The sequence below is a fragment of the Phalangium opilio genome, unplaced genomic scaffold, assembly GCF_054372755.1.
Source record: "Phalangium opilio isolate 3A_F unplaced genomic scaffold, DU_Popi_V2 ptg000061l_1, whole genome shotgun sequence".
Classification (NCBI taxonomy): Eukaryota; Metazoa; Arthropoda; class Arachnida; order Opiliones; family Phalangiidae; genus Phalangium; species Phalangium opilio.
The window spans coordinates 107,297-121,717 of record NW_028324178.1 but is presented as its reverse complement, the minus strand read 5'-3'; the positions used below and the strand labels follow the sequence as shown (position 1 = coordinate 121,717).

The 14,421-nt window shown below is 39.5% G+C and overlaps 2 protein-coding genes across 2 annotated transcripts; both read left to right on the top strand.

Annotated features, from left to right (window-relative positions):
* Positions 1-5,987: 5,987 nt before the first annotated feature.
* On the top strand, positions 5,988-7,760 carry LOC149663483 (uncharacterized). Its single transcript, XM_089841858.1, has one exon. It carries the CDS (start codon positions 5,988-5,990, stop codon positions 7,758-7,760), a length of 1,773 nt encoding a protein of 590 aa, XP_089697984.1.
* Positions 7,761-8,428: 668 nt separating this feature from the next.
* On the top strand, positions 8,429-10,984 carry LOC149663482 (uncharacterized). Its single transcript, XM_089841857.1, has 2 exons — positions 8,429-8,462; positions 8,550-10,984. Exons 1-2 carry the CDS (start codon positions 8,429-8,431, stop codon positions 10,982-10,984), a joined length of 2,469 nt encoding a protein of 822 aa, XP_089697983.1.
* The last annotated feature ends 3,437 nt before the right edge of the window (positions 10,985-14,421 follow it).

Genomic DNA, 14,421 nt, shown 5'->3' with positions numbered 1-14,421 from the left:
TCGCCGTTTTGGTTTCGGGACAAATGGGTCTCGGGACAATTGGGTCTCGGGACAATTGGGTCTCGGGACTATTGGGTCTCGGGACAAATGGGTCTCGGGACAAATGGGTCTCGGGACAAATGGGTCTCGGGACAATTGGGTCTCGGGACAATTGGGTCTCGGGACAATTGGGTCTCGGGACAATTGGGTCTCGGGACAATTGGGTCTCGGGACAAATGGGTCTCGGGACCTAACCCAACCCGACCTTGTTTGAAGGTAAGAAGATTATTTATATGAGTATTAAAAGCCCGCCTCTTACAACGAACAATTTATTAGCAATAATAGAAATATTTTGGAAGGTGTCAGACAATTAATAGGAGAATATTTTGGAAAAGGTGGCAGCTAATTAATTGGAGAATATTTTGGAAAAGGTGGCAGCTAATTAATTGGAGAATGTTTTGGAAAAGGTGGCAGCTAAATATTAGGAGAACATTTTGGAAAAGGTGGCAGCTAATTAGTAGGAGAATGTTTTGGAAAAGGTGTCAGATAATAGGAGAATGTTTTGGAAAAGGTATCAGATAATTAATAGGAGAATATTTTGGAAATGGTGGCAGCCAATTAATTATAGAATATTTTGGAAAAGGTGGCAGCTAACTATTAGGAGAATATTTTGGAAAAGGTGGCAACTAATTAGTAGGAGAATGTTTTGGAAAAGGTGTCAGATAATTAATAGGATAATATTTTGGAAAAGGTGGCAGCTAATTAATTGGAGAATATTTTGGAAAAGGTGGCAGCTAATTAATAGGAAAATATTTTGGAAAAGGTGGTAGCTAATTAGTAGGAGAATGTTTTGGAAAAGGTGGCAGCTAATTAATTGGAGAATATTTTGGAAAAGGTGGTAGCTAATTAGTAGGAGAATGTTTTGGAAAAGGTGGCAGCTAATTAATTGGAGAATATTTTGGAAAAGGTGGCAGCTAATTAATAGGAGAATATTTTGGAAAAGGTGGCAGCTAATTAATAGGAGAATATTTTGGAAAAGGTGGCAGCTAATTGGTAGGAGAATGTTTTGGAAAAGGTGGCAACGAATTATTGGAACCATTGTTTTGGAAAAGGTAGCAACGAATTATTTGGACCATTGCTTTGGAAAAGGTAGCAACGAATTATTTGGACCATTGCTTTGGAAAAGGAGGTAACTAAGTAGGTAACCAAATAATCACGAGACCAAATAATCACGATACCAAATAGTCCCGAGACCAAATAATCACGAGACCAAATAATCACGATACCAAATAGTCCCGAGACCAAATAATCACGATACCAAATAGTCCCGAGACCAAATAATCACGATACCAAATAGTCCCGAGACCAAAGAGTCCCGAGACCATATAGTACCGAGACCAAATCGGTGAGACCAATTAGTCCCGCGACCAAATCGGCAAGACCAAAATGGCGAGACCAATTCGGCGAGACCAAATTTTCCTGTTCCGAAAATAATGAGAGGCACTTGGAGGGAGCCAATATGCTCAGGAACATCTTACTGGAACATCGAACAAAACTACTTCATTAGAAGTTTGACAAGTCTATTATTATTTTTATAATAGATTAATACAAATTAAGGCTGAAGGAACAGATATTATATAAAAAGACTTGGTTTGCCCAAGCCTTAAAAACAAAACGATAAGAGTTTTTCCAGTTGTCTGAAGCGCGGATATTATTTTTTTTCTATTGAATTTTAAAGACAATCCGTATTTTACTACTCTTTAGAATTTAATTCAATCACCTGATTTCACTGCTAATGGATTAGTTTCCTATAAATTAATTGAAATAAAAAATTACTTATCTCAGATTTTTCAACAACAATTCCATTTTCCTGAATCATGCATTTATTATTTTGAGGGATATCGTGTAAATTTAATCAAATTCACTCTTCCTTTTTTAATTTCCGAGAATTTTCCTTTCAAAAGGTTTTAAACACATCAAGTTTTCATAATGTTGTCAACTAAATAGCAACTCAACCAACACTTCTAAAATCTTCCCAACAAGTACTGATATACACAGTTCAATAATTGTGACTGTGCTTAAAGAAGAAACGAACACCTTTATCAAATATAAGAAAGGTGATAACAGCCCCTTTTTGTATTCGAATAGACCGCATATAATACATTATTAATGAGAGTATTATTTGAAAATTAAAGTACGTTCTCCATAGAAAAGAAAAAAATTCATGATAAAATGTTTCAGGAAAATGGAATTGTTGTTGAAAAATCTGAGATAAGTAATTTTTTATTTCAATTAATTTATAGGAAACTAATCCATTAGCAGTGAAATCAGGTGATTGAATTAAATTCTAAAGAGTAGTAAAATACGGATTGTCTTTAAAATTCAATAGAAAAAAAATAATATCCGCGCTTCAGACAACTGGAAAAACTCTTATCGTTTTGTTTTTAAGGCTTGGGCAAACCAAGTCTTTTTATATAATCTGGTATTTGTACTGGGAATACTTAGAGCCGTGGCTGACGCCAGTGATTTTAGGTGGGTATTTTGTGAGGGATTGGGTTTATCTTTTTGGGATTGACTCTGCTTTATTTGCATTCTCCCTATTCTATGTATAGCCATAGCCTGTTCTTTTCTTTCTACCGTTTTCCTTAAAAATTCAACACATTATCTACTGTCCAAGATCCCCTTTCTTTATCCTCTTTCCCAAACTCTTCTATCAAATCCAATGGAATTAATCCCCCTAAAATATGCGCGTATAATTCCATATTTTGAACTGTGAGTTGTCCTAACGCCTCTAAACTTCTAACTTCTATTTGGCAAGAATCGTGCAAGTGCCTCAATGCTTCGACATTAGTTGAATCATCAACTGGTTTTAATTTTAACAATTTATTAATTCGTGCACTAGTTATCATTTCTTTTCTACCATATCTTTCTTCTAAAATATCTGCCGCTATTTTAAAATGTTCTATACCGTCAATAGCCTTTTCGGCTTGACCTTCTAAATAAGAACGTAAATATATCAACTTAGCCGCTGCATCCAGTTGTTGTTGATTGACTGCTACGTTGAACTGAGGCCAGAATCGTTGCCAATTTTCTAGTCCACCGCTGAATCTCCTGATACTGATTTGAGGCAATTTCACAGTTGCTGGAGTTTGATTTCCGGATACTGTTGGTTGGACGCTCGCGCTGTTGTTTTCCGTCGCCGTCTCGTCTTCTTTGTTACTCGCGAGACATCTTTTTGCACGCTCTGTCCAGTACGTTGAAAATTCTATCCAGCCTTCCTCGTCTTTCACTTCCGCAGCAAGTTTATCACCGTCCGTAATTAATTTCGAGATTGTTTCGTTCAGTTTTGTAATTTTACCTTCTCTTGCCGTCACTTGAGCCAAGTTGTTCGCAATTACTTCTTCATCCACTTCTTCGTTTCCCAGTTCAGTTTTTATAGCGTCTATGGCTTTTTTCATAGACCGTCTTACGGCGTCCCGTTTTATTTTATTTCTTTCTAAGTCCGTTGCCATTTTTGTTTTTTTTTTTGCTAATTTTTGTTATTAATCTAAAGGTTCTTACGTACACTCAATCCCGGGTTTCGGCACCATGTTTCGCTTTCATAGGTTTATTCTCTTAATCCGTTACTTTTAATTTTTGGGAGAGCTCAAATTTTTATAAGTGTTCCGACCGACTGAAAAATCGAAACCTTAAGTCCCCGTTCGTCGCGTAACTTATAAGAATCACTCCAATCAATAACAAAGTCACTCAGTTTTTTGCTGTAGACGAATTCAAGGTTTTATTCAATTCCAATCAACTCAAATTCTTTTATTTTTCAAACTGTTCCTTTACTTTAACTTTTCTTTTGTATTATTTTTTCCGTGGTATCTAAACCTTTTCCTTTATTCCATTATTTCCGTGATACCTTTTCCTTTTCCTAAGTTCCATTTTTTAATTATTATGTCCGAAGGCTATAGCTCCTTGCCTAGGTCTGAGCCTCATTTCTTTTTATTTCTTATGCCCGACTAAGGACTTCTAGCTTCTTCGCTAGCCCATTCCAAAGTGATTATTCTTTTACGTCCAAGTCAGGACTCCTAGCTTGGTTTCAAAGTTCCATTTCTATTTTTCACCCCCATATTCAAAGTTCATGTTTTTACCAATTTGTAATTTTGGCCAGAGCATCGGCCTTTACCCTTATTTTTCTATCCCCTCATTTTCTCTTTTATTTATCTTAACTTTCACTTTTTACTAATGCACGTGCATGTCATATAATACCCTGAATCTTTGATCTAAGGACTTGAGAATGTGTCCGAGTCGGGACCAAGTCTGATAGAACAAAACTAGAGTTGCATAGATTTTCGAACGCTTCTTGTACCATTCTTGAGTGCGACGTGCAATATTGCATACCCTCTTAATTTTATATAACATTCAAATTTTTTGCAAAAGGTTAATGTACATTGAAAACTGCAATAGTTGAGAATGTGTCCGAGTTGGGACCACCTCTGACAGAACAAAACTAGAGTTGCATAGATTTTCGCAGGCTTCTTGTACCATTCTTGAGTGCGACGTGCAATATTGCATACCCTCTTAATTTTATATAACATTCAAATATTTTCCAAAAGTTCAATGTTTATTGAAAACTGAAATAGTTGAGAATGCGTCCGAGTCGGGACCACCTCTGATAGAATAAAACTAAAGTTGCATAGATTTTCGAACGCTTCTTAGACCATTTTTGAGCGCGACGTGCAATATATGCATCTGTAAATGTATGTACTCTTTATTTTATATAACATTTAAATGTTTTGCAAAAGTTCAATGTTTATTGGAAATTGAAATAGTTGAGAATGTGTCCGAGTCGGGACCAAGTCTGACAGAACAAAACTAGAGTTGCATAGATTTTCGAAGGCTTCTTGTACCATTCTTGAGTGCGACGTGCAATATTGCATAACCTCTTAGTTTTATATAACATTTAAATATTTTCCAAAAGTTCAATGTTTATTGAAAACTGAAATAGTTGAGAATGTGTCCGAGTTGGGACCACCTCTGATAGAACAACACTAGAGTTGCATAGATTTTCGAAGGCTTCTTGTACCATTCTTGAGTGCGACGTGCAATATTGCATACCCTCTTAATAATATATAACATTGAAATATTTTCCAAAAGTTCAATGTTTATTGAAAACTGAAATAGTTGAGAATGTGTCCGAGTCGGGACCAAGTCTGACAGAACAAAACTAGAGTTGCATAGATTTTCGAAGGCTTATTGTACCTTTCTTGAGTACGACTTGCAATATTGCATACAGTCCTAATTTTATATAACATTTAAATATTTTCCAACAGTTCAATGTTTATTGAAAACTGAAATAGTTGAGAATGTGTCCGAGTTGGGACCACCTCAGATAGAACAACACTAGAGTTGCATAGATTTTTGCAGGCTTCTTTTACAATTCTTGAGTGCGACGTGCAATAATGCATACCCTCTTAATTTTATAAATCATTCAAATATTTTCCAAAAGTTCAATGTTTATTGAAAACTGAAATAGTTGAGAATATGTCCGAGTCGGGACCACTTCTGATAGAACAAAACTAGAGTTATTCAGACGTAATTTATCTCTCTTACTGTAACGTTTTATTAGATGTTTTTTAATAAGTTGAATGTTATCAATTTAACGTAGATCAAACTCTTACTTAAAATATCATTGGACTTATTTTTTATATTTAGCGAAGTGCTGTTTTTTAATCTCAAATTTGGTATATAATTTAATTCACATGCCTTAGAATCTTGTTCTTGTATATATTCTTGAATCATGACGGTTGCGTTATTACGTTAATAAACTATTAATTAAGTTTTAATTCGCTCAGCTTTCTTGAACTCGCGTCTGCATGAACATATTTCTTGGTCCGTCGAGCCGGATATGAGTCGCGTATCGGTTAACCTTACAACTTAATTGTTAAGACCAGTATCCGTAATCATGAGAAACAGTTTCGCGAGTTTTGAGAAACGGCAATTAGAGTTGATCATCAGGTACCATGGACGAGTACCTCAGCAGGAGACGTTTAGTCAAGGGCAGATTGTCTAGACTTGAGACGGTAGTAGTCAGTCACAGTAATAACCCAATTACACCCGTTGCAAGTTTGATGTACAAGAACAAGGCCGATTCGTTAGCCCAAGATTTGGAAGACGTACATAACGATATCGCAAGCACATGTACCGCAGAAGAGTTCAACACACTTGAGATCGAGTACAATCAGCTCGTCACTCGTATGGAAGCTCTGGTTATATTTTTTAACACCCTCAATATTCAAGCACCTGCCGTTTCATCGTCAATTCAACCAACTGCAGACATCAAGTTACCAAAGTTGGAGTTGCCGTTGTTCGGAGGTAATTACATTGACTGGTTCCCTTTCCACGACCTTTTCACTGCAACCGTTCGTAACAATGCATCATTATCCGGAGCACAAAAGTTCCAGTATTTAAAAGCTTCCTTACGTGACGAAGCAGCTGTATTAGTTCAATCAATCCCAGTCACTGATGGTAACTACGCCGAAGCCTGGGATATTCTGCTTCACCGACTCAACAATACAAGAGAGATCATTAACGCTCACATCAGACGTTTGTTGAATCAATCAGGAGTTAAGGATGAATCAGCAACATCACTGAGACGTCTCATAGTTACCACAGCAGAGTGCATACGAGCTCTGAAGGTTTTACAAGAACCAGTACAATACTGGGATGCACTATTACTCTACCTCATTGGTGAAAAGCTCGACCCGGAATCCAGACGCCAGTGGGAATTATCATTAAAGGCTACATCGAGACCTAAATATGAAGACTTAACATCGTTTTTGGAACAGAAGGCAAGAGCATTGGCTGCGTCGCAACCAACGTCAACCTCAGCAACAAAAATCGCCTCGTATCCCAAGAGAACTGCCGTCTCCCATTACGGATCAGTACGAGACAGCTCCTGTCCCTTTTGTACGGAAACACACGCCACATTCAAATGTTCCTTATTGCTGAAGGCGTCTCCAGAAGATCGATGGCGCATGGTAAAACAGCAAACGCTTTGCTTCAACTGCCTAAGACCTGATCACTCTAGTTCCGAATGCAAGTCAGGAAAATGCCGGAAATGTAATGCTAAGCACAACACCCTCTTACATAGAGAGCTTCAAGAATCGAGATCATCATCACAGAATTCTGCAAGGGATAAGGTTGTCTCGCATGTATCACGCCAAGCTAATAACGTACCACAACTTATTCTACCTACAGCAATTATCCAAGTCATTGGAATTACCGGAGAATGCTGGCCTGTTCGAGCGCTGATAGACTCAGGCTCCCAAGCAAGTTTCATCTCGGAGCGCTTCATACAGAAGCTGCATCTCAAAAGAATCCATCAGAACACAGTCATCGGAGGAATTGGGGCTACGGGTCTCAGTCACTCCCGCGGAACAACCATACTGAACATACGCTCTAGCATAGACTCAACATTCAACATGATGGTTCAAGTTCTCATACTTCAACACGTCACCGAAAGACTGCCCAACATTTCATTTAATCCGCAACCATGGACTCACCTTAATGGCCTTCAACTGGAAGATCCGACATTTAATATACCTGGAGATATAGACGTTTTACTTGGAGCTGACGTTTACCTGGATGTGGTTCAAGACGGGAAACGCACTGTCCGACCTGGAATCCCTGGCGCATTTAACACTGTTTTTGGCTGGGTGGTCGCAGGAGCATTAGGAGCTAGACGTCTAACCAATCAAGGTACATTCCTGCCAACTCGACAACGAACTTGCTAGATTCTGGGAGTTAGAGGAAATAGGGCACAGAAGAAGGGGAGATACGTGGTGAAGTTGTCAATCAAGACCAATTCAGAAAAGTTGGGAGAATCTCGAGCTATTGCACTCCGTCGGTTCGAATACATCGAACGTCGGCTAAGAAACAAGCCAGAACTCTATAACAAGTACCGGAGTTTCATCAATGAATTCATCTCCTTAAATCATATGGAGCTCGTTCCTACAAACCTCGTATCCACTGAAGATTCATACTATTTACCTCATCATTCAGTATTCAAGGAGACAAGCTCCACAACAAAATTAAGAGTTGTCTTCGATGGATCAGCGAAGACTTCAAATGGAGTTTCCTTGATGATATCCTGCTGGTGGGACCGAAATTGCAAGATGATCTCGTAAATCTCCTGATTCGATTCAGTAGCCATGCCGTAGCAGTAACTGCAGATATAGAGAAAATGTATCGACAAATCTAAATCAAGCCACAATATACTCGTTATGAACGAATCCTTTGGAGACAACAAAAGGAAGATCCAATACAAGATTATCGACTTCTGACAGTGACGTATGGAACAGCGTCTGCACCATATTTAGCCACTAAAGTCCTGCAACAACTGTCCAAGGATGTTAACTCCAAATATCCACTGGCGTCACAAGCATTATGCAAGGACTTTTATATGGACAACCTATTATCTGGAGCTGATGACACCAGTTCGGCTTTGGAACTATAAAAACAATTACTTCAAGCCACAAGCGAAGCGGGGTTTCCATTACGCAAATGGGCATCAAATGATCCAGCACTAGTGCAAGCAGTTCCATCAGAGTTGAGAGAGATTCCAGTTCCATTGAATATCGATAATGCCGAGGCAATACAAACGTTAGGACTTCAATGGACCCCAGCAGCGGATAGCCTATCATTTGCGGTTAAATCACCACGATCCAGAACCATTATTACAAAGCGCACCGTATTATCCGACACAGCTAGGGTATTCGATCCATTAGGATTGTTGTCACCAGTAACAATCCGAGCAAAAATCCTCTTACAAGAAATGTGGCAGGTCAAAATAGACTGGGATAAGGAATTATCAGTGGATCTTATTCATAAATGGCAATCGTTTCGAGAGGATTTGACTGGAATTGAAGGACTACGTATAGAACGTTACATAAGTCAACCTAACTGTAATGGAGCAAGTTTACATGGATTTTGTGATGCCTCGGAAAAAGCCTTTGCTGCTGCTGTATATCTAAGAACGATGAACCAAGATGGTCGAACTGAAGTTAAATTAATCACAGCCAAGACGAAGGTTGCTCCGCTCAAACAAACTACACTACCAAGACTAGAACTTTGCGCTGCCGTTTTGCTCACAAGACAAATATCTCTAGTACAGGAGTCCTTGAGATGTACCGTACCTGAAGTTCATGGATGGAGCGATAGTAAAATTGTTCTATCTTGGCTCGGATCACCTCCTCAGCGCTGGAAAACGTTTGTTGCCAACAGAGTCGCAGAAATTCAGAATAACCAACCAACAATTCAATGGCATCACGTGTCTGGTCATAGCAACCCGGCCGACAGCGCATCACGGGGAATCAAGACGGAAGAACTGATAAATCATCCATTATGGTGGAGTGGACCAAGCTTCCTGATGAATGAAACCACCCCACCGCCAAGTCTCTATATTGAAGAACCAAAGGAATGCAGTCTCGAAGAAAAAATGGTTCCAATAGTCGTTGCACAATGTAAAATTGATCAGAAGCTTCTATTCAACTACTCGTCGTTGACCACTCTGACCCAAGTAACAGCGTATATTCATCGCTTCATCTATAACACGCGAACTCTGAAGACATTGCGACAAATCGGACCCTTGACCAAGACTGAGAACGACAAGGCACTCAACTATTGGATAAAGGCAGTTCAGCAAGATAGCTTTGGTGAAGAGATCCACCAGTTAAAGACGCATAAAACTCTTTCGTCCAAAAGCACACTTATCACTAACTCCATTTCTCGACAAGGAAGGTGTATTGCGAGTTGGAGGACGACTACGCCACACAAATCTCTCGGCCGACCAAATCCTCCAGTTATAATTCCCCGCAAAAGCAGACTTACGGATCTTATTATCACCCATGAACACATCAAAACTCTACATGGAGGCACTCAGTTAATAATGGCATCACTCCAGGGAAAATATTGGAAACTGGGAATTCGAGATGCAGTACGATATCATGTCCGAAGATGTCTCCGATGCGTCCGTCAAAAGGCCCAAACAATTAATCAACTCATGGGCGATCTACCCGCCTCTCGAGTAAACCCTGGACGTGCATTCAACAAATGTGGCGTCGATTACGCGGGTCCTTTTAATCTGAAAGTCATGAAAGGCCGAGGACTCAAATCCTTCAAGGGATACATTGCCGTCTTTGCATGTTTTACCACCCGAGCCCTACATCTAGAACTGTTCAGTGATATCTCGACGGCAGCATTTCTAGCGGCGTTCAAACGGTTCATCTCTCGCCGTGGAAAATGCTCTTATATATATAGCGACTGTGGGTCGAACTTCATCGGAGCCAATAGAGAACTCAAAGAATTCATGCAGTCCGTATCCAGTACCACGAGAAGCCAGACGTTATTAGGATGGATGAGTGATGAGGGCATAAACTGGCACTTTAATCCTCCTGCTGCGCCCCATTTCGGCGGGCTTTGGGAAGCGGGAGTCAAGTCGGTTAAATACCATTTGAAACGAGTCGTTGGAGAAACCAGATTAAACTTCGAAGAAATGCAAACACTCCTATGCCAAGTAGAAGTTTGCCTCAACTCCAGACCCCTATCACCAATGTCAGCGGACCCTACTGATCTAGCAGTCCTAACCCCAGGCCACTTTCTCATCGGAACGTCATTGACTGCTATTCCTGAACCGGATTTCACTGCAATTAAGGTCAACCGTTTATCCAGATGGCAATTGGGACAACAGATACTACAACACTTTTGGAGACGTTGGCAATCGGAATATCTACCACGGTTACAGCAAAGACCAAAATGGACCAAACCATCAAAAAATCTGCAGATAGGACAACTTGTTCTCATCAAGGAAGAACTACCTCCAACCAAGTGGAAAATGGCTCGAATTGTTCAAGTGTATCCTGGTACAGACAACCTGGTCCGAGTAGTCACCGTTAAAACAGCTGATAAGGAACTTAAACGTCCGGTCACAAAATTATGCCAATTACCATTAGATGAATAACCAATATATTAATTTCTGTTAAATTTAAAACTTAGTAGTTTAAGGTGGCCGGAATGTTCAGACGTAATTTATCTCTCTTACTGTAACGTTTTATTAGATGTTTTTTAATAAGCTCAATGTTATCAATTTAACGTAGATCAAACTCTTACTTAAAATATTATTGGACTTATTTTTTATATTTAGCGAAGTGCTGTTTATTAATCTCAAATTTGGTATATAAGTTAATTCACATGCCTTAGAATCTTGTTCTTGTATATATTCTTGAATCATGACGGTTGCGTTATTACATTAATAAACTATTAATTAAGTTTTAATTCGCTCAGCTTTCTTGAACTCACGTCTGCACGAACAAGAGTTGCATAGGATGGGGTGGCGTAGCGGCTAGCGCTTACGCCTCGCAGCAAGAGGATCCCGGGTTCGATCCCGGACTGTGGCCCCGGGTGAAAATCTGGGAACAAATCCTTCTGCGTAGAGTTTGCAAGTTCTCTCCCCACTTGTTAAAAGGAGTTTTCCTCCGTGGTCTAACCCGGTTTCTCCTTTCCATCAAAACTTGCAGAGGTTAACGGTAATAGTTAGTATAGGGCGCTGTAGGTTAGCTGTGGCATAGGGGCTAGCCACCACCCCTCTATGCATTGCAAAGGGACCCACCTGTAAACAAGCCACAGGCTTAGTGTGGAAATCCCTTCATAGACAAAGCTTAGATTATTATTATTATTATTATTATTATAGATTTTCGAAGGCTTCTTGTACCATTCTTGAGTGCGACGTGCAATATTGCATACCCTCTTAATTTTATATAACATTCAAATATTTTCCAAAAGTTCAATGTTTATTGAAAACTGAAATAGTTGAGAATGTGTCCGAGTCGGGACCACCTCTGATAGAGCAAAACTATAGTTGCATATATTTTCGAAGGCTTCTTGGACCATTCTTGAGCGCGACGTGCAATATATGTATCTATAACTGTATATCCTCTTAATTTTATGTAACATTTAAATATTTTCCAAAAGTTCAATGTTTATTGAAAACTGAAATAGTTGGGAATGTGTCCGAGTTGCGACCACCTCTGATAGAACAAAACTAGAGTTGCATAGATTTTTGAAGGCTTCTTGTACCATTCTTGAGTGCGACGTGCAATATTGCATACAATCCTAATTTTATATAACATTTAAATATTTTCCAAAAGTTCAATGTTTATTGAAAACTGAAATAGTTGAGAATGTGTCCGAGTCGGGACGACCTCTGATATAATAAAACCAAAGTTGCATAGATTTTCGAATGCTTCTTATACCATTTTTGAGCACGACGTGCAATATATGCATCTGTAAATGTATGTACTCTTAATTTTATATAACATTTAAATGTTTTGCAAAAGTTCAATGTTTATTGGAAACTGAAATAGTTGAGAGTGTGTCCGAGTCGGGACCAACTCTGATAGAACAAAACTATAGTTGCATAGATTTTCGAATGCTTCTTGGACCATTCTTGAGCGCGACGTAAAATATATGTATCTGTAACTGTATATCCTCTTAATTTTATGTAACATTTAAATACTTTCCAAAAGTTCAATGTACATTGAAAACTGAAATAGTTGAGAATGTGTCCGAGTCTAGACCAACTCTGATAGAACAAAACTATAGTTGCATAGATTTTCGAAGGCTTCTTGGACCATTCTTGAGCGCGACGAGCAATATATGTATCTGTAACTGTATATCCTCTTAATTTTATGTAACATTTTAATATTTTGCAAAAGTCTAATGTACATTGAAAACTGAATTAGTTGAGAATGTGTTCGAGTCGGGACCAAGTCTGATAGAACAAAACTAGAGTTGCATAGATTTTCGAAGGCTTCTTGTACCATTCTTAAGTGCGACGTGCAATATTGCATACCCTCTTAATTTTATAAATCATTCAAATATTTTCCAAAAGTTCAATATTTATTGAAAACTGAAATAGTTGAGAATGTGTCCGAGTCGGGACCAACTCTGATAGAACAAAACTAGAGTTGCATAGATTTTCGAAGGCCTCTTGTACCATTCTTGAGTGCGACGTGCAATATTGCACACCCTCTTAATTTTATATAACATTCAAATATTTTCCAAAAGTTCAATGTTTATTGAAAACTGAAATAGTTGAGAATGTGTCCGAGTCGGGACCACCTCATAGAATAAAACCAAAGTAGCATAGATTTTCGAACGCTTCTTAGACAATTTTTGAGCGCGACGTGCAATATATGCAACTGTAAATGTATATACTCTTAATTTTATGTAACATTTAAATATTTTCCAAAAGTTCAAGGTACATTGAAAACTGAAATAGTTGAGAATGTGTCCGAGTCGGGACCACCTCTGATAGAACAAAACCAAAGTTGCATTTATAAAAATTGTTATTGTAGACAAAGACGAAAAAGTGTAAAAGATAAGTGTAGAAAATTAACTTTCATTTTTGAAGACATGATTAAAACATCAATTCTTTTTGATGATTAGTGTTTTTTGAGGGGGGTGATTCTCCCCCGCACGAGTAAAAATTCCGACTTCGGTGGATTAAAAAAACTAATTCGGGGGTTAATAACTATTTCGACGGAGGTATAACTAAGCTACAATCCCTAGTTTATTCAGTTCTCTCGTTTTCTACATAAAAAATTAATTTTGACTCATCAAGTTCAGAAGATATGAATCTGCGCCTCTGTACTTCGGAAGAAGACGATGCGCCAACAAACCCGGTAAGTTAAAAGGTTTAATGACAGATTGCAAGTGGGGACATTAAGCATGACACAAAATGGGTATTCAAGGTATACAATTAATGCAACGTATTCTCGTTACAAGTTTGAAACTATGTTCCATTTTACGCTTACAGTCTCCTCTGAAGAACTACATACTGTATAAAACTAATCGTTCTAATATTTTCGAAGGTGCAGAGGTATTTTTTGAGACGTCGAAAGGCTGCGGCCGCTTCGCCCGGCGGGCGTTCGACGGCCACTTCACGCGGCGGACGTTCGAGGGCGGCTTCTCGCGGCGGAAGTTCGACGGCGGCTTCACACGGCGGAAGTTCGACGACGGCTTCACGCGGCGGAAGCTCGACGGCGGCTTCACGCGGCGGAAGCTCGACGGCGGCTTCACGCGGCGGAAGCTCGACGGCGGCTTCACGCGGCGGAAGTTCGACGGCGGCTTCACGCGGCGGAAGTTCGACGGCGGCTTCTAGGGGCGGACGTTCGACGGCGGCTTCACGCGGCGGAAGTTCGAAGGCGGCTTCTAGGGGCGGACGTTCGACGGCGGCTTCTAGGGGCGGACGTTCGACGGCGGCTTCACGCGGCGGACGTTCGACGGCGGCTTCACGCGGCGGACGTTCTTCAACATATAAACGTTCAGATGGAGTCAAAAACTTAGACTTCACTATCTCAAACAGGGACCTGAAGGAATGGTTCAAGCCCTTTGGGC